We start from the raw sequence: 27,071 nt of genomic DNA, 5'->3' as shown, positions 1-27,071 counted from the left end.
GGAGAAGGGGGTGGTCATAGGGAGGGGGGGGGGGGGGGGGGGGGGCTGGAGCTGAGGGTGTGAGTGGGTGGTCAATGGGCTTTAATATGACTCGGACCTTAAATAACAGCCAAATCGTGTCTAAATCTAAGTGTTAGATTTAGCAACACCTAGTGGCAAGGTTGGGTATTGTGATTGAACATCTTTTACCTCATGGGTCTATGACAGCTCATATACCATACTTCAAAACATGACAGCATCTAAGATACTCCTAATGTAAGCAAAAAATGGTATTTGAAATGGTATTTCATATTTTCAGGTAACTGTAAAGTAAGAAACAAAACCTCAATCTGGCAAAGAAGGATTTAAGGGTCTCTTTAAGGGTTGGATAATTTTAAATTTTTCATTAATATATTTCTGTGGAAAAGGACTGTAAATGTGCCAAGTTATTTCACATTCTTTTTGGTGCCCAGTTTTAACATTTCAAAGTTCCTGGGCGTAGTAAATTTGGGGGGAACTCCTACTGTGCCGAACAGTTTTCAAGAGACCTTTCATGAAGTAGAATATAGTGCAGTGTACATCAGAAGTGTGTGATTAAATACAGCAGTCACATGACCGGCCCCACTGTCCTGAGACAGCTGAGCCAATCAGAGTGATGCATGATGACAAGAGCTCCAGAGATGAAGAAGTGGTTTCTCCAAGGCGTCAGATTCTTGTCTGGATGGTGCAGAGATGCAGGGTCTGAAGGCACAGAACCCCACCCCATAACTCCCCGCAACCACAGGCTATGCTACAGTTGACACAGTTGATATAAATTTGTGCACAAGAGTTGATAGTATTTATGATGACATCAATATGACCCTGTATCTACGAGGGGACGCAACACTTTCTGGCTTCATGATGCGAAACTTGTTAAAGTCCAGAATCAGGCCAGGAATGTGCCGTCGTAACGCAAACGCTCTGTCATAAACAGTCACAATGAAGAGTTAGAACCTAACAGCTGAAATTGTTTACAGGGATCTCTTTCCACGCATGTTTGTGTGCGTGTGTAAAAGTGTGTGCATGGATTTATCCTCAAACTATTTGTTTCCATGTGATTTAATCAAGGAAACAGAGTGGACAGCTGTATATAACGGCGCCCAGCTCTGACACAGCACTTCCCAAATATATGTCCTGCTGCCTTCAGACAAATGATCGGGGTTTTAATCATCCCAACGATAATTTGGTCATGCAGGATCACACAGCTGTGCACAAACGTGCTCCTAAAATCATTTATTTTGCTACAACAGCCAAATCATTTCCCTGGGATGATAGGATGAGAGATGACAGGTGAAAAGTTCTTGATGGACTTTTAATGTCCTTCTCCTGCATGTGTGTGTGTGTCAAACAATTGTGTCTCTGTAAAAGACTGTAGAACGTCCTGGTCTGTAATTTGTTGTCTAGATTTTTCAGGTTACTTTCAACAAAGTTTTCGGTCATTTCTGTTGTATTTTGAGCTTTGCGTTATTTATCTATATTTAGGTTTTATTATACAACACTGTTCTGCTGCAGGTCACAGTCACAGCGGCACAAGAATAGATGCAGACAAGGCCTGGAGGTGGTGATGTTTCCCTAAACTCTTCAAGATGTCTTGTATTTTCCAAAGCCTAACTAATGCAAATCTGAATCTGAAGTGCTTTGAAGGATTTGGCCTCCATACCATATGAAAGACAGAGTGGACAGAAGGATGGATGGACTGTAAAATGACTGCAGTGTAAAGGTTTTTTTATTTTATATTTTAACTTATAGGTATTGCTTTTTATGCTACTTATACTGTGCTAGTGCTGTACAAGCTATAACTTTATTATTTGAATTTAATGAAGTTTATTTTTGTTTTGTTTTTAAGAACATTATAAAAACTGACATAAAAAACTATTTAATTTGTCACTTCCACAGACAACTGAATCAGCATCAACCCAACAACCCATAAAGATGTGCAACAATAGAAACTATATAATACTCATCAGCTTGACCACACTGACTGGGCAATATTCAATAGTAATATGCCAGCGGTGGCAGACTCCTGTATCGATCTGGGACTACACTGCAGACAAAGCAGATGGAATGAATTTTAGCTTCTGTGCACAAAGCTGCCGACGAGGAGACAAGGAAGAGGACAAGTTTTAGAAGAAACCTGGACAGATGGACAACATGGGAAGAAACACACACACACGTAGAAAAAAAATCCAATGTCATTCCACCCTGACGACTTGCTTTTCTAGAAAGACTTTAACACCCAGTGTGTGAGGAGCCTCTCAGAACAGGTGACCCTTCTCATCAGGCCACGTAGAATATTGAAAAGATTCAATTAAGGATGCAGGGAGAAGAGGCGGCATCTGTGGTGGAAACTGCCACTCAGGGTCAGCGTCACTGCACCAGGTGGGGAGATGGATATCAAATATTAGAACACGATGGAAGATGATATATATATATATATATATATATATATATATATATATAGTAGTCAGTTGTTTTAGGGATAGAAAAAGCTGCTGTTTTTTCTTTCTTTCCCTCCTTAAAGCAGCAGTGAGACAAAGCCTCACAAGTTAACATTACAGGGAAGTCAGTCACCTTTTCAAACTCTGTACTCAACGAAACAGTGACAACTGTGAAAAATGTTCCTTTACATCTTAAACAGAATTTGCTCCTACACTTGTTCAGGTTGTCCCCACTGTCAGGTCGGAGTTGTGGTGTGAAAGCAATTCTGTTTCTTCAGTTTTGACACCAGTCTCCATTAAAACGAGTCTGAACCACCGAACAGAGAGCAGCGGGCTACTGCTGACCAATGATGTCATCAACCACTGAGTCATATGTATGTGACAGAGTCTGATTGAATTGTCAATGTCCGACCACTCCATCATCAACACCTGTCACCTTTAACGCAGGGAGCTGACAGAGCTAATGACATACAAATAGGTTAATGTGCAAAATTAGGCAGATCAACTGGTGAGAGAAGTCTGGTCATTAGTCTGCACCGAGGTCAAGCAGAGATTGTACATAGGGGATGGGCAGCGCCATCTCAAGCTATCAGTGAAAACGACCATCAAAATTAGCTTTTAGCTTGTCAAAAGAAAAAAAAAACATCAAATGTTTTATTTCAAAACCTTTGAGTTTAGAACATGTTTTTTGGGTCTCATTCAGCAGAGCATGTAACAACTGCTAAAGGATACATTAAACAATACAGCTAGCCCGCAAACATAAACAGTGTTCACAGTGATGACTAATAGACTGGGCAGTCTAATGGTAGTCTTAGGCATTAGTACCAGACACATTTTGAAATGATTATATCTTTCTCGAGACTTTTTGACTTTTACTTTTTGACTCAACTCTTTATCCTTCTCACATGTCTTTTATCATTGCTAAAACTACAGTCCAACTAAAAACTCCTCTTCTCTGGTTGCCACAAACTTTGTGTTTACACACACATTTTTACTGCACGTGCTTAAAATGAGAGTTTGAGGAATTTCCCTACTCTGCAGTGCTTCCCTGCCACATGATAAGTCTGAGGCATTGGTTTAAGGAACCGATGTACAAGTGTCCTGAACAAAGTGCCACTTAAGGTTAGGCCTTGTATCACCTGACAAAAGCCCTTGCCCGCTGTTAGCAGGAGGAAGCCGGCTGTTGTGCAGAGGAGAGGTTGGCATTTGTACAAGATACACTGGCTTCAGTGGGAAAGCTCCTCGCTCTGTGACTGTGGCTGTACAACATCCTGCAATATACACACTGTCTGGCAGACTTGTCTTATGTGAGACAGAGGAGAGGAAGTGCAGAATAATTCAATACAATGGACAGGCTCATCTCTGACCATATACAGCCGTGTGGAGTAATATCTGCTCGGGCCGTCAGCCTCTGAGTTAGATGCTGTTTTGAGGGAATCGTGATAATGGAAGCACTGAACCACATCTAGCCCTATGACTGTGGAGAGGAAGTCTTGAAATGTGGAGGCATTTACTCATCCCACACACACACACACACACGTATGCATGCCTACACACACACACAGACACAGTCTGAGATATAAATGCAATGAAGACCTAAAAAAAATAAAAAAAAATACACAGTGCCGAGCCTCAGGAAGGAGCAGCAACAAAGACAAAGGAAGGTGTAATTTACACAAGGAGAGAGGAGGCTGGCAGTGAGAAGGCAGATTTCAATATATCAGATATGAGAAGCACTGATTTCTTCTGCCTGTGTCCAAACAAGCTGGTGTTTAAAATGGAATTCCCTCTAATTCAGGCTCCGCTTACCTCATCCTGGACTCAAACACCAAGTCTCAATACTCCAATCCCCCATGGGACTCCAACAGGAATCTAATTAACCAAGATCAATATTAACACCATCTCTCTCTCTCTCTCTCTCCCTCTCTTCCTCCTTCTCTCCTTCGACTCGCTCTCTACTCTGCATCTATATTTTCCATACCTACATTTGAAGTGGAGAGAAATTCATTTTTCCAGCTAAGAAACATTGCCACAAAAAAGTACAAGAGCAGGCGGATTGGGATCAGGAATTACAGGGGATATGCTAAGTGGAGAGAGGGGAGGTGGAGAACAAAGCAGAGATATAAAGAATGGATCAGAAAGGTAGAAAAGTAATAGAGAAAAGGCTGAGGGTGGATATTGTGATAGGAATCAATATGCATAAAGGACCAGCTTGGTAAATGTCTTCTTTCTGTTGTTCCACCAAATTCAGACAGCTTCAATATACAAAAGCAAATACTGGTAACAGAGTCAACAGCCTGATGGTGTTGGAGGGGTGGGGTGTGATGACAGCAAACGGCCGGACATGGAGTCCAGGCTTTATCAGCCCCAGCTGACCTGCTCACATATCACCCACTGTGACTTCTGACTGCTGCAGTTCATCTGAGTACAACAGCTGTCTTATGGTGAAGGTGTGGACGTGAAGAGCATGTGGGCGAAGGACGAGGAACGACAGGGGTGTGAGCACAGAGAGTTCTCTTATTAAAATGTGGGCGTAGGGTTACCAGTCTGAAATGTTCTGGAGCTTAAAAAAAAAACTATCTATATCTATGGATCTATCTATATGGTCTAAGATTTATCAAGTTTTGTTTAATTTTGTTTAAGTAAATATAAATATGTTGTTATCCTGACACAGAGCAAACCAAGAATGTTCTTATAATCTATTAATCCCCACTTAAAGGCAAAATTGCTAACTGAAAAAGCAAAGCGTGGAAGCACAACAATACTGGTTGAATACACACACATGTTGAGGACAGAAGGCAAGAAGGAGGAAGGAGGGAGGGAAGGGAATGAGTTTTGGTGAAGTGGGTGGAGGTAAGGAGAGGGCAGTGTGGGAGCTGCAGCATCCAAGCCCTGGAGCCCTCCTGCTCCCCTCATTAGCCACAGTGGTGATCTGGGAGAGTGATCAAAGGCTGGGTGTGATCAGGCTGGCACACAGCTGTCACACTGTCACCACCACAGGGAGGCCGAGAGACCCCAGCACAGAGGGAGAGAGGGAAAGTGGATGGTTGTGTGGATGCCACTGAATGGAACACGGGGGAACAGAGGTAGGAAAAAAAGACAAAACACAGCAGAGAGCTGTGGGGGGAGAGAAGGTAATGTCGGGGAGGGGAGGAAGGTCTGGATTGATATAAAAGGGAGTGGAACGACGGCAGATGAGAAACAGGTAAGTTATCAAGTAGAAAAGACAATGAACAGGATGAGACGCAGGGAGCAAAAGAGCAGAGAAAATGGATGTGAAAGACAAATGAATGCAGAAGGAAGGGGAGAGAGGGGGGACGACAGAGATGAGAGCAAAGAAAGATGGAAAGAAAAGGCCGAAAAGGAAAAGAGTGGAAGGGGAGTGAAGAGATGGGAGTAAACCGAGGGCTTCAAGGAAATGAAAAAATAGAAGAAAGTAGGATATGATGAAGATGGTAAGAGGGAATTATTATATAATAAAAGTACCAGTATCTGTATCAGGATACAGATACTTTAAATACTAAATACGATCCACTGAGCTGAAAGTGACACTTGACAGGAAACACAGCATTTTCAACTGAATTGCCCCTAAAGCTCCACTTCACTTTACAGTTGTTTTAACTATGCCGAAGATAACCTTATCTATCCTTAAGTTTTAATATCTTTAAATTGATTTTATCCTTACTTTGTTTATATATCTATTGTGTAGCAGTTAGCACACTTGTCTCACACATCTGCTTTACAAGCAGAAAGTCCTGGGTTCCAGCCCCAGAGGAACTACATAATAAATGGCACCTGCAGTGGCAGCCAATGTGGGTTGCAAAGAGGACTTGTTTCATTTTAGACTGAACAAACGTTCCGTTAAGAAGAAAATGAAACTGGCTGTGGTGTCCTCACTTTGTTTTGGTCTGACCTTTATTGACACCCAACCTCAACAAGTTTCTACATCAGACATCCATCCATCCATCCATTTTTGTCCGCTTATCCATTACCAGGTCACGGGGGCAGCAGTCTACCTGACCGCCACCCAAATCACACTGCACCGTACCAAACCCCCTGAACCTTCCTGCAGGTGGTGAGTCCACTGGAAGGTACCAACTGCCCTAACCTGGAGGTGAACCCTGGGGTTCCACACCAATGACAGAGACGTTGCCTCGGGGCCAAATAACCACCACATCAGATATATAATACTCATACTGGTTTGAAGAAAGTGCTTTGGAACAGCTCGAATCATTGGACAAAATTGTCAGGTATGACCACAGAATAAGCAAAGGTCAGGACAGAGGGACAGTAAAGGACATCCATCAGATGGATTCAGTGCAGTGTTTTATTCCACTACTTTCTCAATGTCTCCAACTCCTCTGCTCTGTTCTCATGACTCCATCCCTACTCAAGAAAATACCCAGGACATCTTCTACCTAAATCCATTTCTCTCACCTTCCCACCGGCCTTGTCCTCCTTCATTGTCCCTGTCCTAATCACTCCATCCACATGTGATGTCAGGTGACGAGATGTGACAGCTTTGGGGAATGAGAGATGGGAAGATGAAGCCCGGTTGGAATAGATGGATGGAGCAAGGGTTCGGGAATGACTGGATGAACAAAGGAGGATTGTGGGGAAAGGAATGGGGGAGAAATTAGGGGAAGAGGTTCCTGGTTCCAGAATCCTTCTAGTTCACTGCACCTCCAGTAATTTTCCCTCCATGCATTTTCTCATGGGACAAGGAACAGGGCAAATGACTCTCACTCGCATTGTTCAGCCTCGCACCGATCCCGACCTTATTACTGTGAAAGACATCGAAGAGGAAACACTAACTGTGATTCAAAATATGGGCTGTGTACTGCTCATCCACCACCATAATCCAATTTGGAATGTGGTTTGATGCAGTTGGCCTCTAGCAAAAAAAAAAAAAAAAATGTAAAACAGGCTTTTATGTCCATAGTTTTAGAAGAGAAAGAAAAATCCCTACTTAAATTTATTATTTAATGCAATAAATATAGGGTTTTCCTTGTCTAAGTCTTTCCTCCTCAGTATTTAGTCTGGTATAACAACCTCACATTTTGATGTCAGTGCTGGCAACAGCCATTTATTCAAGTATTATTGAATTTCTAGGCCAAGAATTTATTTTTACTTTTACAGTTTTCACAGTTGTATTTGTACATTGTATTTTAGTGTTAAAAGATGGACACATGGAAATAGATCAGACTAAAAAAAAACAACTTAAAAAGCTTTTACTTTGGGGTGAAAATTTGTGTCAAACAAAGACCCAAACAGCAGGGAATGATAAATCACTTTCAGAAACTGATTCTATGATCATTTACAGCAAAATAATCTACAAAATAAATAAATAAACAAATAAATGTTGCCACAGATGCTTACACCTGTTTTTCTTGCGTTTCCTTCTCTTTGTATTTTCAACTAATTGCTCTTGTTTGTATTTTCCTCCCTCTGTTCCCAGGCAACTAAATGAGCATGAAATAGTTATTTAGTTCCAACCTGTTTACATATTAGCCATCCCTCAAGCTGTTGCCACACCGCAATTTCATTAACACGGGACGAAATCACAATAAATCAGTCCTGATAACCAAAGGCTGCTGTGGATTTGGGCTACATCGACATTTACGCAATCTGATGAGAAGTTCGAGGACTTTTGTTGTCACATACCTTAAACAACAAACTTCACTTGTTGATTATTTTGCTAGAGTTCTGTTTGCTCCTGTACACACGGAAAGACCAAGCTGTCACTTTAAGATTTATAGTCGTGAGCCAGATTTTGGAAAAGCTCTCTGAGTGGGAGCAAAACACCATTTGCTGAAATTGAGTGAAAAATATGCTTACAGACATTTTACAAATATAAAGACTATTTGTGTTGAATTGTGATGAAGCTCCTGACATCAGTGGCAACCATTCGACACTGTAGAAAAGTCTGTAAAGTGGGTCTGGGAGGAAATGTATTTATTTTTATTTTAAAAAATCTTGTTTTTTGGGGGGGGGGCAACTAAATTCTTTTGGATTCTGGAAAACATCACTGTAAGGATAGTGGAAACGGAGGTGAGACAAAGAGAGGGAGGGAATAAGTGAGATAGAAAAAGATAGGACCCTTCAAACTCTAATACTTACGAGCGTCGTCACCACCTAGAGGTCAATTACTGTAAATCAAAGGTAAAATAATAAGCACATCAAAGCCTCGGTCGGTCAATGGCCTCTCCTACCTGAGCACACAGCTTCATCACCTTTATCATGTTCTGGAGAGACAGAGGGAGGATCAAGAACACACACCCTCAGAGGTAATCTTGTATGATAGTATGATCATTAGGCTTGGCTCGATCCAATTCCCAGGATCGGTATTAATTATTATTGGTATCAAAATTTTAGGATCTAATACGAAAAAAAATCTGATAAGCCCAAAGCCCAAATGATCTACTTCACTCATGACATGCCGTAGACAGGGACACTATTGCCTCAGCAACAGAGGAGGAAGGTATCAAACTGATGTCAGTATCGACAGATACTCCAAATTGCAGTATTGGTATCTGTATCAGACATGAGAAGGTTGATCATCTCTAATGGCCTAGACTGCACACAATGACATTTAACCCCACGATTATCTTGTCAACTTGCTCGCTCAAGACACCACATCCAGCCAAGTTAGTCTACTGACTACAAGCCTGCTCCTCTCACCTTGTGAAAAGACTAGTTAAAAGAGACCTATTTGACAAATTTACTGAATGGACAAATACTGAGGATTCAAACAAGGTTTTTATTTTTACGGAGAAGCTGTGGAGACAGTTTCAACAGTAGTTGTCTAATGAACTGAACTTTCAGTTTTCCTTTCATTTCCTGGGATTAGTATTTGATTTCTGATGACTAATTGGGGAATAGTACCAGACTAGAACTGGGGCGGGGGGGGGGGGGGGGGTGGGGGGACTGTCAGACTTGACAGCTGCTTGTCACATCGACTTTAACCTTCAGACTTCAGTCAGTTACACTGTGGATCATTACGACTCTTATTTGAGGGTTTTGTGCCTCGTTATTTGAAGCTTCGAGGCAGAAAACAGACAAACCTGCTGCAGAAATCATAAACCAAAACACTGAGAACTCTAACGATCCACAGATTTGATATAGATGGTCATTCCCTACGATGCTCAAGGTTTCTGAAGAAACTTGAAAAAGCAGTTTTTACTGCATTAGCGATGTTAGCTGCAAAGGAACTCTGGCACAGATCTGTTCAATGCGGTCATCTTCTCATTAAACATTTAATAAATTCATATTCGCTTTAAACATCTGTGCCCTGTAACACCCCAAAAATGCATATTCAAATAAAGTGGTATGGTTACACCAAATTACTCTGCTACTAGGTTGAGCATTTGATTCAAAGGACAAAAAAAGTGCAGGAAGAAACAGGATCTGTATGATTATTGCATTACATCATGTCTTCAGTACGTTGTATCATAAAGAAAAGTATAAATACATTTATAGCCCTATGAGGATGAGTCCTGTATGACAACATTATATGGTCATGTTTTTTCCTCAACAAATTCACCACATAAATATTAGTTTCAGGAGAGCACATGTGGGATTTGTTCCTTCCTGAGTTATATATTTAAGACCTCGATGTGGAGTACTAGTACCACACTGAACAACATGTTACAGTGAATGACTTTTGCTGTGGGTATTACTGTTCCATTAAACTGCAAGTGAAGCTGACTTGGCTGCTCCACTGGGGCCGAGCTGCGCCTAATCAGTCCTGATGCTAATACGAGCTAATAGGTTAGCATAACAAGTGGGAGAAAGAAAAGGCCCTGGCTATATTAGCATACTGAGAGCTAATTAGCATGCAGCTGATTAAAGGGGAGTCTAAAATGAGGTTGATGGCTATATGAGGGATGGTTACAGCCGCGTATTCACATTACAAATAAGGATGCCGAGTTAATTAAAACCTTATTATTTTGTATGCTCAGGTTTTACGATGATGTTTGTACACAGTGTTTACAACCAGGGAAAACCCACATCTACACTATAAAAAGACGACCTGTTTGTTGGTGGAGGCTTTCACGCCATTGCAAAGGTGCCTTTGTTAAAAACAAATATTTTCAGTTGAAGAGCACAAGGGTCAGCTGTAATAACAGATATTGAAGGGATGATGTGAGAGTCAGTCTGGGGAGACTCTACTACTAAATACTGTGTTACTTTTAAGACAAGACATTTTTAAGGAAAATAGTGGCTCTTAAAGAACAGACTATAGTAAATCGATGTGTTCTGAAGGGCAAGTGACACAAGGTTTTGTTGTGTTACACCAACAGTATAAACAGAGACTGTCTACAAGTCATTCTCTATCTCAACCACAGTCTTGGGTTTCATCTTGGTAGCCAACTGTATGACTTTGACGTATTCCTAAACAGTCAATTATTCACAAAGTGCTAAAATGACCCCAAATGTGCAGAGAATAATCAACTTTATTGAATAGCGGTAAATGCAAAAGTGTCCCACCTCTCCACCCCGTCCCTTTTTACCCTACACACCGTTTAAATGCTGACTGAATGTTGACTGTATTGGCCAATAGACTTTCCATTAAAGCCTTTTACATAACCATGAAAGAGTATTGCACGGAAGAGTAGAGGTTGAGCAAATATTCAATATGACCTTTTCTAAAGGCCTGCGTTCCAATAAATACTAATTTCCTGTTGATCTAACTAGCGCCTGCAGGAATTTGTCATCATCAATTATTGAGGGGCCGAGAGGGGGACGGGGGGGCAGTGGTGGCTTGAGGTATTATTTATTAAGCAGTTCTTTAATTTTGTTGAAACCACCCACTGATGTGTGCAGGACTTAAAGAGATGTGTGCAGCCACGCTACAGTGGCACATTTTCCCCTGAAGGCCTAAGAAAGAGAGCGGGATGAACTGAAACATGTGTTAGTGCAGTGGAGCCTTGAGTTAACGACACGGACGTTGGGACAGATCCTGGTAAAAATGCAAAAATGTCAGTGAAAAAAATCACTCAGGGCTCACCACAGAGAGATTAATTATTACCTCTCAAAGGCAATGTTCTTGGTTTGAAGTATATCCAGTAATTAAGCTGTAGTAAACAAAGTAAAATTGCTCTTTTTTTATGTATTTACCCAGGTTGGTTCTAGGGTGAGTTTAAAAAGAGAACAGAAGGAAGGAAGGAGTTTTCACAAGATTTTACTTATTTTATCAACGACTGAGGTGACGGGCAGATAACGGAGAACAGTTTACTCTACTACAGTATGGAGTACACAATAACGAGTGGTCAAAATAAAAATACAAAATTTGTAATCTCAGTGGAGTACAAACACACGTACATTCATGTAAAGTGTGTCTCCGTAGTGGATTACAGGTTGGTACTTTATCAAATCATCAATGAGAACTTGATTTAATTATTATTTAGTCAATTTGTTCCTAGAATGTCTGAAATGTCAGCCTTCAGTCATTGGTTAAACTCACAGTCTGACTAAATTACTGTAGACCATCCCAAAACCTTACATTACCAAGCAGCTACTGTGTGAAGGTTTATGGTTAGCTGGATAGAACATTAGGATTTCAACTAATTTACTAAGCTACAACGTGCACCAGCTGTTACCATAGCGACCATATTCCACATCCTAGCTTCCATATTCCATAAATGTTCAAGTGATTTCAGGATACTGTTGTTAACCTTAGTGTAATTAATCTAAAATAAGCCTTAGAAAAGTGTATGAAGGAGCCGAGGTCGTAGCGAAGAAGAGGACGCTGCAGCTTTGCCTTCAAAGAGCAGAGAGCTCCTTCCCTGGCAGATCATTTGAACTTGCTCCTCAACAGGTCGGGCAGATACCTCCACCCTGTGTGTTCAAAAAAGCATGCATGGATCCCTGCAGTCATCACTTTCACCTGCACCCACAACTGTGCTCCTGACTCCTCTCTCCTCCCCTCAGTGCCAGCCCAGAACATGGCTTCCTCCTCCTGTCAGTAAACACCCATCTACAAAGGGAAAACTCCCAGAAGAAGGTTGCACAGCTTCTCCCACCTCATCTCCTCTCAATCATATCATTTAGGGCTGGATTCAAACGCCCTACCACCAGTTGGAGAGGGAGCTCTGGAGGCTCTGAATAAACAAAGCTAATTGGCCATCACGGCCCTGTCACAGGAACAAGAGGCCCACTGTCCACTGAGTTATCATCCAGGGACGAGGGGCTCAACGTGTGGGTTTATTCAAATGTAGATCAATAAAAACAAAAGAAATGAGATCAGTACAAAACAAAAAACAAAAAAAGAATGCCCCATTCATGAAAAGACAAAGTGGACTGTTGTTTCTGATGACACTCAGGATTGTTCACTGTGTGCTACAGAAAGTCTGTTTGGTGTGCTGGGGAGAGCGAGCAGATGGGCAACTCATTCAGCCTCCAAATCATCCCACCCAGATACAAAACCAAGCGTTTAACGGACTCATTTGTGCACAGTGTCATCAGAGCCTGCAGCAGCAGAGAAGTCCGCAGTTTTTGATTAGCCAGCTAATCCAGAATCACAAACTAAGCAATCAGCCTCTGCATGTTATGCCTGAATTTTTAATAAGGATATAGGATCCGATAAGGATCCTGTCTGACATTTATTAAAGCGATCTTTCACTTGCACTGCAATACTGGGTCTTCCACACGGAGTCAGTGGAAGAGGCATAATTAAAAAGGTAATGATGCTGGCAATGGCATTGCTCAAGGGCTGCCCACCACTATCAGGGCAGCCAGAAACAAGACACAATGTATTTCAGCCCGTCTCCTCACAGTCCATCTCTACTAGTTAAAAGCATACATTAGCCACAAGCCCTCGTCCGCGCTGTCCAAGTGGACCAGGGCTGAGCAGCAGAAAGGTGGGAGTCACAGATAGAGCCTTATCTCGCAGTTAAAATTTTAATTGTCGTCCTCACTTGGCTAAGTTTCACCCCTACCTTCACTTCAGCCTTTAATGAAGATTAAAGAGTCCCAACACAAGCGTTATCAACATGACTGAGGAGAGGAGGAAAGGCCTAATCAGGTGTAGCCCTTAAACACACACACACACACACGTGCGCACACATTGGTAAAAACTCAATGTCAGAAAAGTACAAAATCATGACCGAAAAAACGACTGATGGGTGAAAATGTGAGGAACTGTTGACATCACTCACAGGACATTTCCTGTTGACGCCCCCTTCCTCCCCCCTTCACCCCCGTGATAAGAGGGGAAGCAAATACTTCCATTCAGTAGATTTAGCAGTCCAGAGGAGGTGAGATTTAAAATCTCTGACACTTCAACACATTACATCAGGACAAACAAGTGGATAAGGAGCGACAGAAAGTGCTGGTTCTCAGGAAACAGACGGGGCGAGGGGGTGGGGGGGTGGGGGGTGGGGGGCTAAATGCACCCAGCCCAAACCACCCAGGAGTAATGACGGTCTAAAAAGACAACACGGTTGTGAGCAGCACAAACATGGGCATTGTTTCTTCATCACAAATGGACTGCTTTCCCCCCCAGTTCAATAGGACTAACAGAGTGGCAATACTTCTCCAGTGAATTAAGCTGATTGCATCACATCAGTTTCGGTAGACTACTCTAAAAGTTTATCTTCCGTGCGTATGAATAATTTAGTTCTGAGTGGTAACCTCCTGTATTTGGATCAAGTGGCTCATGAAAAGTAAGGTGCGCTGAATTCACTGGGCTACAGCTGCTAGTATTTACAGATACATATTTAACAACAGTTCCCGCAAGTCGTTAAAGCTGAATGGCAAAATACATCATTGGGTGGTTGCCTGTGCACATTAGGATTTTTCTTCTTTTTCATTTGTTTGCTCCCTAAAGGGGTCGCTGGAGTGCACGATCTGACTCCATTTCAGCCTACGTCTTGCCTCTTCTGCCATTAGACCAACAATCTTCATGTACTCCCTGCATTTTCAGTGAGTTCTTCCTCTTTTGTCCTCCTGCCTGGCAGCTCCTTCTCCAACAGCCTGTGTCCACCATCAGCAGTAAGGAGACCTTCTTAACCCTGCCTCCCTACATCTACCTTAATCCTGTCCAGTCCTTCACTCTTTAAATGTACAGCCTCTCAACCCCTTTGTAGTCTGGTGACAATAAGGTCTCTGGGGTTGGGCTGGAAATATTTTGGGATGTCATAAATATCTGAAAACTGCAAATACCAGACTCCAAGGCTTTATATAGCGTGAGAAGACCCATGTGAGGCAAGAATCCAGCAGCAGTATAAAAAATGACCAAAAACATCTATATCTGTATATATGAAGACTTATCAGATGTTTTTGCTCTTTTTATATTTGTATATATAGTATGGCAAAAGGAAAGTAGCATCTACTGTTTTAACAAGTTTACTGTTTAATAATTGATGTAGCAGCACAGTCTAAAAAAGTCAGAACAGTGGAACAGTGAGACTGAAGTTCTTAGAAGTAAATAGCAGAAAATGTCTCACTGGTCTGATACGTCAGTTAGTAAAGCTGTAGTAAAAACCACAAAGTGCTTTACAGTTGTTAAAATCATATAGACAACATATGTGTGTATATGCACACACATATATACATACTGTACATATTCAAAGACATAGTTGTTATCAAGAAAGACTTCAGAAGCCAAATATAGTATAGGAATACTCTCAGTTACAGTATGACTGAGGCAGACGTAGGTGTACATCAGAACTTCAGGGAGACAATATTCCTACAGTAAAATGAACCGACACCAACACCAGTAAGGTAACCCATGGACTTTTCCTCCAGGAGGCTGCCACACTGGATTCTACACAAAGTATGTTGTTTTTTTAACAACCTACATTTAGTGGACCGGTCCAGATTTGTGTTCCATCTCCAGCAGATGAATAGGAGTATAAGACAATGTCAACCAAGCTGCTGAGCTTAAAAAGCAACACAGGCAAAAAAAAAAAAAAGACCTGCATAGAACAAAATTAATACAATTATGATTTGGAATTTAATTCTGTCAAAAATGTTTTTGAATGTATTCCAGTTATCACCTTTTTAACTGTTTAGTGTGTCCTATCAGCTTTACCAGATTGTTCAGAAGTGGATTAAATATGCCACTGTTAATAGGGTTTTTTCCCTTTTATCCCTGATGTATATTTCCCTCGCCCAGAGACTGTGTGTGCGCACATACATACAGAGTGTGTTTATTGACATTAATAAGTGTAAAATATGACGAGTCTGCCCATTCCATTTTATCTATATACTGTTATGTACTGACCTGCATGCAGAGGACGCAAATCAACATGTTGCGCAAGTAAGCATTGATTTAATGAGGAGCCGCTCAAAGCCATCTTCAATCAGCAGCTTACAGCAGATGTCTCTTTAATATGGGGCCCTCTTAGATATCAGCCAATCAGAGAAGGGGAAAAGCATACATATATAATATGATATACAGGATGCAATCCCATGGCACAATCATGCCTCCGCTGTAGCCCCAGGTCTCGCTCTGCTGTATTTATCAGAAAGCGCTTTTTCTATTAAAGTCAAACTATCACGTAGTGTGTTTGGGTGAGCGTGGGCTGCACGTGAGCATGCAGGAATGAGAGAAAAAGGCGCGATATGAAAGTGGGAGCCGAGGAGGCATGTTGCATTTTAAAAGGCAAATGCAATATTGGCAAGATTCACCCACCCTCTCCCCAAAAACACAAGTATGTTTCACAGCAAATTAGGGCTGAGTGGATGTGACATGTGAGGAGATGAAGGAGCTGCAGATCACACACCGAGCCATGTGTGTGTGTGTGTGTGTGTGAAACATAATCAGTACATGTGATACACACACAATGCAGGATATATAATAAAAATAAAATCAAAAATCAGAAATGCACAGTGGTGTGTGTGTGTGTGCATGTGCATGTGTGTTTGTTTTGAACATGTGACGTTAAAGGCAGCAAATGTGAGGCCATTCCCTAATAACCGGCAACTCTGCATCTGTGGCCAAATCCCATACGGGTGTCATATGTAAAGTGCTTTCCACTGAGCAGAAATTACTCCCGTCTGCCCTGCTTCCAATACACACACACACACACACACACATACATACATACACTAGATGGCCAGAAGGGATGGAGGGAGGGAAGTAAAGAGGGAGAGAGAGAGAGAGAGAGAGAGAGAGAATGAGAGAGCGACAGAGAAAAGCTGACTTAAACATTTTTCTCCATTTCACAAAAGTAGCTGTGCTGTTGTCAACATGATGAATGAGAGAATAAAAAGAGAGAGAGGGAGAGGGGGAGGGAGGGGGGGAGAGAGAGAGAGAGAGAGTATGTGTGTGTGTATTAGAGGGGACGGAACGAAGTGCCTGACCTAAAGATGTGACAACAGCTGTTGAACATTTCCAATTCCAATATGTCTTAAGTTGTGCAGTCAAGCAATTAGAGAATAATCTAATTAATTACATGATCTCTGATTAATGGATCTGGATTAATTGGGTCGGACGTCGGGTTCTGGGGCTGCTTGGGGCAGGAAGTGATGCAGGCGTGCTGCAGATGAGGGGAATGAAGGGAAAATAGGGGTAAAAAAAATCTTCTGATCTTTACATATAAACCAAATTGTTTTCTAACCCAGGTGTGTGAGGTGGTGTCGCTGATGACACAGGTGTGTATCAGCCATGATGTGTTAACTGAGGGACAGTGCAAACGGTGGAGACAGTGTCCACAGTGTTCAGGTTCAGTTCTGCAGGACTAGAAGACACGGAGCTCTAACTAGGCTACTGTTACTACAGTACAGGACCTGTGACCTTTACAGAAGACAGTAAAAGTTGTTGTTCCAATAAACACGTGTCCACGTGTGTCCCTCTGTGTCCAGGCTCTCCCTGAGGAAAGGTCATAGTTAGGAGACAGAGGTTCTGATTGGTTGGTTAAAATATGTTGGAATGTCCAATATCATATACTTTATGACTTGTAAGCTGTCCGTGACAAAAGTGGATTGTTTAGTCAGTCTGGTGTGGTCAAAATATCCAAGTGTTATATATGGTAACACAGCAGCCTTATTTTAAAATAACCTAAAAAAATAACCTTAAACTTTGACAAATTGCCACAAAGGCTAAATGCTAAGCTAAACTAACCCTGCTGACCCACCTAGGTTCTCGGTCTTCAACATTTCGCAACCAAAACTAGAAACTAGCACCAATAAGGAGTGGCTACTATCACTGTCAACATGAACCTCCTGGGTCAATTCTTTACTGTGTTTGTAAATATAAACAACAGAATAGTTTTTGTTTATCAGTGACTATGTGGTTCATGTGATTGTAGCATCATAAAGGTACAGCCTGAAATAATTAAACAAATCCAAAAGGTCAATAATTTTTAAATAATACTTAACATCAGCTGTAATGTTGACGTTCCTGCTTGAATAGATTTAAAAATCTGTTTTTACTGCTGCAGTGGAAACTGAACTATATGAAATGTACACACACACACACACACACACACACACACCTACATCCCTGGTGCTGATCGTTGAACAGGTGACTGTAACAGGCAGCCTCAGCATGGACTGCTGTATGATTGGCATCCAGTCTGGAGTGACTGACTGTGTCCAAACATAATGAACTGGAGAATGTATCGCAAGAGAGATCACGTGCCAACAAATGACTGATGACTTCATTTTATTTATAGATTTTTTTTTTTTACTTTTGAGGTGAACTGTTGATTGTTTTGATTTTTTTTTTTTATCCCTGAACAAATAAGTTTACATTTACAGATGTGGTTCAGAAGGTTCAGTGATTCAAATCACGTAATCCAGATACAACCTTAATTAAGTGTATATATATATATATATATATAGAATAAACATGATCAATGGCTGTGCACACAGCTGTGCACTGTATGGAAAGTGTTGTCAAATCTGGTGATGTCTTTTTAAATCTCCCGTTGACCTACATGTGACATCTGACATTGAGCGTGTTCCTCTAAACAGGAACACCACGAAAAATTAATAAAACTTTTATTGCACAAGAGCCCAAATTAAAAACTGGGACCACAAATATATTAGCCTTACCCTGCCTCACACAAGAGGGCGCACTGAAGGTTTAGTTATTTACATTCTCTGGCTGTGATTGGTTCCCAGCCTTTGTCTTCAAAACGGTGCATTGAATTAATTTTTTTTTTTTTTTTTTTTGCTGAATTCTAAATTCTGATATGGTCACACAGACGTTTAATCCCTTGAGCTAATGAGGTACACTCCAGTTCTATGTCTGGTCCTGGGAAGTAAACAAAAACTGTACGTTGAACCAAAAATAAAGCCATATTAACAACCAACATAAAAACTTTGGACTTTTTTCTCTGAGATTTCTTTATATGTTTACAATATAACTCAAGTTTCTGCTAAAGTAGGCATTTATTAAGGAAACCTTTTAAGGAAACGAGCGGAGGAAATTACCAGTTTAATGAAAATAAGAGAGAAAAAAGCTATACTTAATTTCTCTTTCTGCTGATTACTGACTAACATTAAGTGATGTAGAGATTAGGGATGGAAAAAAAACCTATTACTATAAACAAGCAAGGAGTCAGGAGTCATTTCTATAATCAGCAGCAGGAAAAACACAAATTCACTCCTTTGACGTGTTTCAGGAAGCGTTCCGTGTTTTATTTTTCTGCAACAATTAATGCAGCATATTTGCAGAGAGCAGCAGAACCATCTGCAGCCAAAAGAGGAGAAAGTTAAATGTCTGGTACCACCTGCTGGTCATAGTCAGAGGAGGAGAAACAGCAGACCTTCACTCAGTCCACACTGCCGTTTCCCTTACTACTAAAACTCATATCTAAAGTGCACTATTCACAGGGATATACTGTTGAGTGATTAAAAAAAAACAAGAAAAAAAAAATAAAAACAATGCTCTGCTTATCTGAGTGTGTTAGAGAATGAAGGAGGTTTATTTATGGTGATGTTTCAAATTTATTTCCTGAGAGTTCCGGCGTCTATTATAACCAGTAAAACAACATGAATATTCGATGTGAAATGCCCCCGCTCCTCGGGATGGCCTGAGGACTGGCTGCTTGATTGTGATCCATGACAGCTGACAATCGGCCCATTGCAGAGGCCATAACCCGGTGCTTGCGCGCTGATGACAGTGCGAAGCAGCGGCTTCAAACGGAGCAGTAATTGGACATTACTCCTGCAGAGTGAGGCTAAAAGCATCTCTGCCAGTCTTTGTGCTGACATTCCTCTTTTACTCTCATCACACTCCTCTCCATTTCCCCTCTGTTCTGGCCAGCACTCCTTTAATTGTAATGGCCTTTCTGGGAGTGTTAAAAGCAGCTCAGAGACACTGGACATCACTTAAAAATACAAAGCAAACCTTTGTCATTTACACCCCCTGAGCTCTGCCTCTGTGTGTGTGAATGTCTTCACAATAAAAGCTAATGAATCCACACTGATCAGTTTGTGTGTGCCAGCCATTTTACCAATGAGTGCGATATAATTTGCGACCGAAATGAAGATATTTGTGGTGTGGAATTATGCAAACGTGCGGTGTGTTTGTGTGGGGAAAAAGAGGAAGAGCGCCATTTAAATAATCATTACAACGATCTTTCCTATTTAGGATGCTGGGATGTATCTGTGTTAATAATGTAAGGCTGGATTTAACAGCGCACCGGTTGCTTTGTGCTATCACCATTAGGGCCACGCTTTAATTTTTAACGAGGAGGAAACAAACTCTTACAGCTTCACTAACATTAACAAATGACTACGGGGTCGAATTCCACCAGTCAGCACAGAGCCATCAGTGCGGAGTGATCAGCGTCACCGGTCCACTTTGAATTATTCCGTTTTCAGGGATCAATCATCAGTCACGGGGCTGATTGTTGTGACTTAAACTGTAAAAGCAATCTGTCTGTCTTTATCTGAGGGCTAATACTCTGCGTGATAAATGTAAAGTAACTGCGAGAGTGAGATTAATTTCCCAACCAGGGGAACAAGGGGTTCCATTAACCTCTGGGCAGCGAGAACCCTCAACTTAATTGGATAATTTTGAGAAGACAACCTTCATGAAGCTTTACAGGCTGGTGGAAAAGCTACAGCAGCTTTCTAGAGTCGCCACAGAGCTAAAGGGTTTGGGGACGCAAGGGCGTGACGATTAATCACTGCTAGAGAGCAGCAGTGTTGTGTTTGTGATCCTGAAAGACTTCTCACCATGAATGAGAAGAAAACTTAAATAAGAAACAAACTAACATTCATTGTATCCTACGGAGTCCCTGTAGATTTGTGAAGTTGAGCTATGTGCTAGCTAGAATTTAATTAAAAATATTTTAAAAAATTAATCGAGCATGAATCAATTTAATTGAATTTAATTTAAAAACATTCTTTTCATAAAACATTTTTTCAAAAATAAAATGGAAACTTTAAATCTGAAGAATTGTGTTGCCTTGAAAACAGTCTTTAAAAAACTAGTACAGAAAATTCTCATTGGTTGGTATGAGAAAACAGTTGCAGTTTGTTTTCCATGGTAACAGAGAGGTGAAAACACTCACACAAATTTACTAAAAGACAATTAACAAAATGTGAAACACTTTTACAAACTGTACACATTTTCAAGTGGCAAAACAAATTTTACCAATAATACCAATCAGTAAACATATCACACAGTGGATAATGCTAACGCTGAATCTAGGGCTACTGCTGTCGTGAAGCAGTAGTTAATTTTGGTACCTTAATTTGTTTTGGTATTTTTTCTAATACTTGTTCATTTTTGTAGCTGTCAATTTGTCTTTGTTTAGGTACTTGAACATTTGTCTCATCAGTTGTAAATGTGTTCCAGCAATTGTAAATTTGTTGTTTGTAGTACTTTCAAGTTTGTTTTAAATTTTTTTAAGGTGTTGTGGTATTTTCAAATTTCTCTCACCATCTCTAAAAGTGTTAATATCAGTATTCCAACAAAAAAGACAAATCCCTGTTGGTATTGGCCACGCATGGGAACCACTGCTAAATGTGCTGAGTGACATCAAAGCCACATAAGCATCATGGGTACTACCTCAGAAGTTCATACAAGTTTCATCAGAGGAGAAACAATAAAATACACTCTAATGTAGTTTGATCTTTTTTTTATTTTAACTAATAAATCTACTAAAATTTAATTTGCCACTACCGTGCCAAAAACAAACACTTTAAATATTTAATGAATTAATTCAAAGACAAAGTATTTGTTTCAAATCTGGAGGCACACTCCACCCTCTGGTGAAGCATCTCTCTAATGGGGGAATGAATATGCTGAAGGAGGCAAACAGCAGCCCACAGCCTCCCCAGACAAACACAGGAGTTAGCAGAGACAAAGGGCCGCGGTGCAGAAGGAGCTGACCACTACAACTTTGCTGCTATGGATTTTGTCACACTTTCACTTTGCATTTATTTATTAATTTGTTTGTTTGTTGGTCCGTTGGCTATTTATCAAGCGTTGGGAGGATCGTGTCACAGACGGTTTTTGGGGGACTAACTTTTAACTATTGTCTCGCTATTTGTTTCTCATACCAGTGCTTGTTTTGCAGACCCATCATTTAACCTGCTGTGAGCAATGCTAGAATTACAGTGATCGTTTTACCCTCATTAAACAAAAGTACTATAAAAACTATACTGTAATCTAATCTCACAGTTTGACTTCAGTGTCAAAGACCATCTGTACCGCAAACTGACCAATAAGAATGCTGTATGTCTTACATGTGCTTCCTGACCAGAAGTACACACTGGTACCACACCCACCGTCACTGCTGTGTGTACGCACACTCTGTTGTGATTTCCAAGGATTTTTTTTTTATTTAATTATAATTAGATAATAATTGTGGATGTTTTTTCAGTGATTATGTGCAAGTTTGCCAAAAAGAAGCCTGTTTCATCATCATCAAAACATTCTACACTTAATTTTTATTTTATAAACATTTTGCTTTTTTACCTAACTTTTATATTTTATTTTAACTTTTTTTTTTATTCGGACAAGGCTATTTATAAGATGATGTTTAGCTAACACTTTTTGTTTCTATTATTGCTAACTTCGATAGCCAGGAGGTTAGCCCCTAAATTACTATCTGTGTTTCACTAGATAAGCTTAACTGTAGCACATTAACATTTAAAAAAAAAAAAAACATTGTTATTCTCATTTACCTTCACTGGACCAAGAAAAGCTGTAATTTTGCTAGAAATGTCCAAATGTGTGCATCTTGTCTGCTGGACTGAACAGAAACATGTGCTAACACACACAGCATGTTTGTACATCACACTGCTCTACACTCCAGCAGGAGCAGTCGGCCCTCTGCTATTTTCTCCATAACCTCTTCACACCCACATAAAAGTGTAAAACAGAAATAAAATCTGTCACTGACAAAGAGTAGATTAAATCTATTTAAACACATAAGGTACAAAAATAATACGAGGCTAAAATGCCAGCGTCGCCAGTGGGAATAACAAAGAGGATTTTACCAGGCCAAGCTCTGGCTGTGCATCACAAACACTAAATCTGATCAAAGGCCGTGTAACTCTTTCCAACAAAGATTTTCTCTTTGAGCCACGCTCAACTTTCCAATTAGCTGCCATGACATTGTAATTGGGCTGCACAGCCTTGATTGGGCCTGGAGGCCTGTTGACGAACACTGATAGAGGCTGAACCAGGCCAAGCTGTAATTGATATTTTGAAGAGGGAAGGAGAAGAGTGTGTGTGTGTGTGCGTGCGTCCTCCCTCGTGGTATGCGTTGATTAATTTCTGCTCATCAATGTGCTGCTCAGTCTATGATGTTCAGACCCTATTTTTTATCCTAATGACAGTTTATTACATGTTTACAATACAATATCCAAATCAATTCAGCACACACTTTTCTAATCCCTGTCCCCTTTTGTCTCTGTGCTGTGCTCTGCCAAAACAAAATAAATGTGTGCCACGGAATTTGCTAAGCCTAGTGTGGAGCACAAACAATGGATTTTACACAGTGGGTTGTTGCGGGGGCTGCACAGGAGCCACACGGGCTGTGTATATGTCCACAGATCTAAGCTGGTTGTGATTGATCTTTCCCCTCGCTATTAGATTGGTATTGATGTGCCAGGAGGACAGATGGCCACACCTACAGCCAGGGTCACACTTCAGAAGCTCAAATTTAATCGAAATAATAATACATTTTTTATGATCAAGCTGCACGGAGGTTCGGAAGTGAGCGAAGAGTTGCAGGGAGTGTGCAGGGTAACATTAGGAGGATGCGTTTACAGCCGGCGTTTACGAGTCTGCCCTAAAACACGCTGCGCACGTGGTGGGAACTGGGAAACATAACGGCAAAACATTTTCTGTTTAAGGTCCAGAAGCTTCCACACAAAGTTCATCTGACTCCAGGCTGGGTCTCAGCCAAGGAGCCCACGTTTTAATGGGAGACGTTGGAGCATTCTTTTATCTCTGTGCAGCATCTGTTACTAAACACTGCAAATCACAAGGACTTCTTCTCCTCTCACTATGAAGTGGGACACGCATGCAAGGCATTTGGAATTAAAATGAAATAAAAATTTAAAAAAGCGGCTGAAAAAAACATGACGCCTCATAGATGCTGGAGCAGAAAATAATAGCAGGCCTCTGCTACGGATGACGTCACCACTAAAGACGATTGATAGCAGATGGTGAGACAGACAGGCCGAGACGCAGGCAGACAGACAGATGGACAGACAGACAGATAGATGTGCAGCAGTGTAAGAGAAGCGGGCAGAATTAAAGAGACTTTTTTGTGGCGTTTAATATCCATTCATTGGCTGGACTGCTGACACAGTGAGAGCACTGCGCTCAGGATTTATAGCCACTTCTAATGGGCATGCCCAGAACCAAAGCACTGCAGTCAGCACATTCTCCCTCTCTGAACACACACACACACACACACACACTCATACACACATAGCCAGCTGTCCCCCACTACACATACACACGCGCACACACACGCACACACACGCACACACACCACACACAGGTCTGAGTGAATGCATCAGTAAACCCACTGGATGTGGGAACATACATTCACACAGATGCAGTGGTTTTCATGTGTCGGCCTGCAACAAAACAAGAGGTATACACACACACACACACACACACACACTGACCTGCCCAGCTGGGGGTCTCCATGTACAGCTGACTGGTCTGAAAAGAGAGACCTTTGTGCTGCCCTGTTAGACAAGCAGAAAAAAGGGGGAAAAAGGTTAGACATCAGAGATACATTTTAACTTCAAGTACGAGACACACACACACAGAGAGAGAAAGAGAGAGAGAGAGAGAGAGAGAGAGAGAGGTGAGTATTTGATGCTTATATGTTCCATGGCTGTTATACATCAGTACATAGTCAGTCAGAATCTGTCGTTATTAAACTCATCAACTTCAGTGATTGTTCAAAGTATTGGCAGTACCAGGGAGTATCGCTGCAGTACTAACAGAGTTACTGCAGTTCTCTGAATCACTCTTTTTTTTTTTTTTTTTTTTTGTATTTCTGAAAACGAAGCGATCACACGTCTGATCAAACACACGATTAACGGCTGTTCAGAATGCAGTGGTAAAAACTCCCCTCCACAGAGTAACCGTGGGACCCCCGCTGTTGACACTGAAGTCCCACTTTAGAGACACACACACACACACTTGAGTCGTCCACTTAAGAGGCCCTTCAGCCGTTCTAAGGAGGTCTCACACCACAGAAGACACTCATTCTTCACCAAGACAAACACACACACACACACACACTATCAGGCCGACTGAGAACCATGTGAACCAGGCAGACACTCTGAACTTTGAAATATAGATGATAAAAAAAGAAGTGTCCGACTAAGACACAGACTTTGGTGGATGTTCCTCGTCACTGTTTAAGGAACTTTCTTTTTCCTGGTTGTGTTGCAGCCATTCATTTTTAACATTCACATTCTAAATATGATTTAATTTACATGGTGCAAAAACAATATTAGGGAAAAAAAGTGTATTTCAGTGTCTTTGGTCACGTCGGTCAGACAGATTAGAGATTAGGGTTAAATCAGACTCTAGATTAAAGCAGTTGTCAATGTGAGCTCATCTATCCAGTTCTTTGGTGGACTGGTCTAAACAGACTCTGTCTGTGTGAGGTCTGTTGGAGAAACACGTCATTGCATATCTCTGTACCCCTGCCCTCCTCCAACATTAGCTTGAATGTGTTATTAAGGAAAACTTTATTTCATTTTCCAAAGTTGAACAAACAAGTTTAACAAGATTACATTTAATCTGGGACAGAAAGAAATCTGAATAATTTATTTGATACTTTACTTTCTTTATTTGTTATATTTTTGTTGTTATTTATCAACATAATATATATATATATATATATATATATAGATATATATAACACTGTATCTCTCCTACAACTTTAATTGTTTTGTAAGTGTGTTAAAAGTGAAAGTGAAAGTTGACGTTTTAGATTTACATCAAAGCAGATTTGGACCCATCTGTGAAACCGGAGCAGTGGGCTGCAGTCTGCCTCTCCTGGGGAGTAGGAGGGGAGTTTTGGTGCTTGCTCAACACAAAATGAACCGACAACCCTCCACTCACGGACCTGATCTGTTACCCACTTCACTACAAGCACCATAAACCTCCAACAGAGTATTTGGTGTTTGCCTGATTTAAAAGCGTTACTACTCATCCCATTGATGTTTTCAACAAAAAGGGAAGTCGAACCCACACACCTGTGACAGAGCAGGAACTGGACACTGACAACTGTTACTACATTAGAATACCTTGTTACTTAGTACTGTAAACAGGAACTACATCAATTACACTTCAGTCAGCTCAGCAGTGACCGCTGTGACGGACTGTCGTCAGCCTCAGTCCAGGCTGTTAGAAAAGTCATCTTGTAGTTTCATTAACATCTGCGGCAGCAGCAGCAGCAGCAACGTCATAATATACTGTGTCACCACACACACACACACACACACACACAAACAGTAACAGAGATGCACTCCCAATGCACAGCAGAAGAGAGAGCGAAGGAAAAAAGGAAGAAAAGAAAGAGGGGAAAAATGACTTTTTAGGAGAGCTCCTGTAGCCAAACAGCAGCTGTGACAACGCTGCTGCTGCTGCTGCTGCTGCTGCTGCTGCTGCTGGTGGTGGTGGGACTGGGCGGGGCGGCACCTCTGACTGCTCTCTGCTGTATTATGGTAATTAATGGGGTGTAATGTTGGAGCTAGGCCTATTCTGATTAAAAATGCATGCGGCAAGCAAAGAAGTGTGTGTGTGTGTGTGTGTGTGAGCATCCCTTAAATGGTTGGCATTAATGTGATCTATAGTACCGTCCTTTGTGTGTGTGTGTGTGTGTGAGAGTCAGGCATGACTGTGATGGTTGCTTTATCTTCTAATTTGATAATAAAAAAGGTCTAAGTGGAGGAAAAACACAAATGAGCGCAACAGTTAAGAGCACGGAACCAAACAACGGAGAACACACTCAGGAAAAAGAGGAGGAACAAAACAAAAGCTAACAAAGGAGGGCAGTGGAACGGGAGTCCATGGATGAGACGAGAGGAAAAACAAAATGGATGGAGGAAAAAAAAGCAGCAGCCATGAGCAGCAGAGGGGGTAAAAGAGCAAGAGTGAAGCAGTAATGAATCTGTTCTCAATAATAATAGAGTTCATTCAGCAAACAATAGCAAACA

The 27,071-nt window shown here is 41.2% G+C and overlaps 1 protein-coding gene across 8 annotated transcripts in view; it reads right to left on the bottom strand.

The window, feature by feature from the left end:
• The window catches only part of rbfox3a (RNA binding fox-1 homolog 3a), a 413,293-nt gene that overhangs the window by 174,468 nt on the left and 211,754 nt on the right, over window positions 1-27,071 (bottom strand). For 7 of the 8 annotated variants that reach the window (XM_017034186.1, XM_017034193.1, XM_017034191.1 and 4 more), the window contains one exon: window positions 24,516-24,578. The exons of the other annotated variant lie outside the window; for it this stretch is intronic. In XM_017034186.1, coding sequence (XP_016889675.1) covers window positions 24,516-24,537 — 22 coding nt within the window. In that variant the 5' untranslated portion in view covers window positions 24,538-24,578. The remainder of the gene's footprint in view (window positions 1-24,515; window positions 24,579-27,071) is intronic. 8 annotated transcript variants of the gene reach the window in all.

The sequence above is a fragment of the Cynoglossus semilaevis genome, chromosome 8, assembly GCF_000523025.1.
Source record: "Cynoglossus semilaevis isolate Cse_v1.0 chromosome 8, Cse_v1.0, whole genome shotgun sequence".
Classification (NCBI taxonomy): domain Eukaryota; kingdom Metazoa; phylum Chordata; class Actinopteri; order Pleuronectiformes; family Cynoglossidae; genus Cynoglossus; species Cynoglossus semilaevis.
This window is presented reverse-complemented; position numbering and strand designations above follow the sequence as displayed.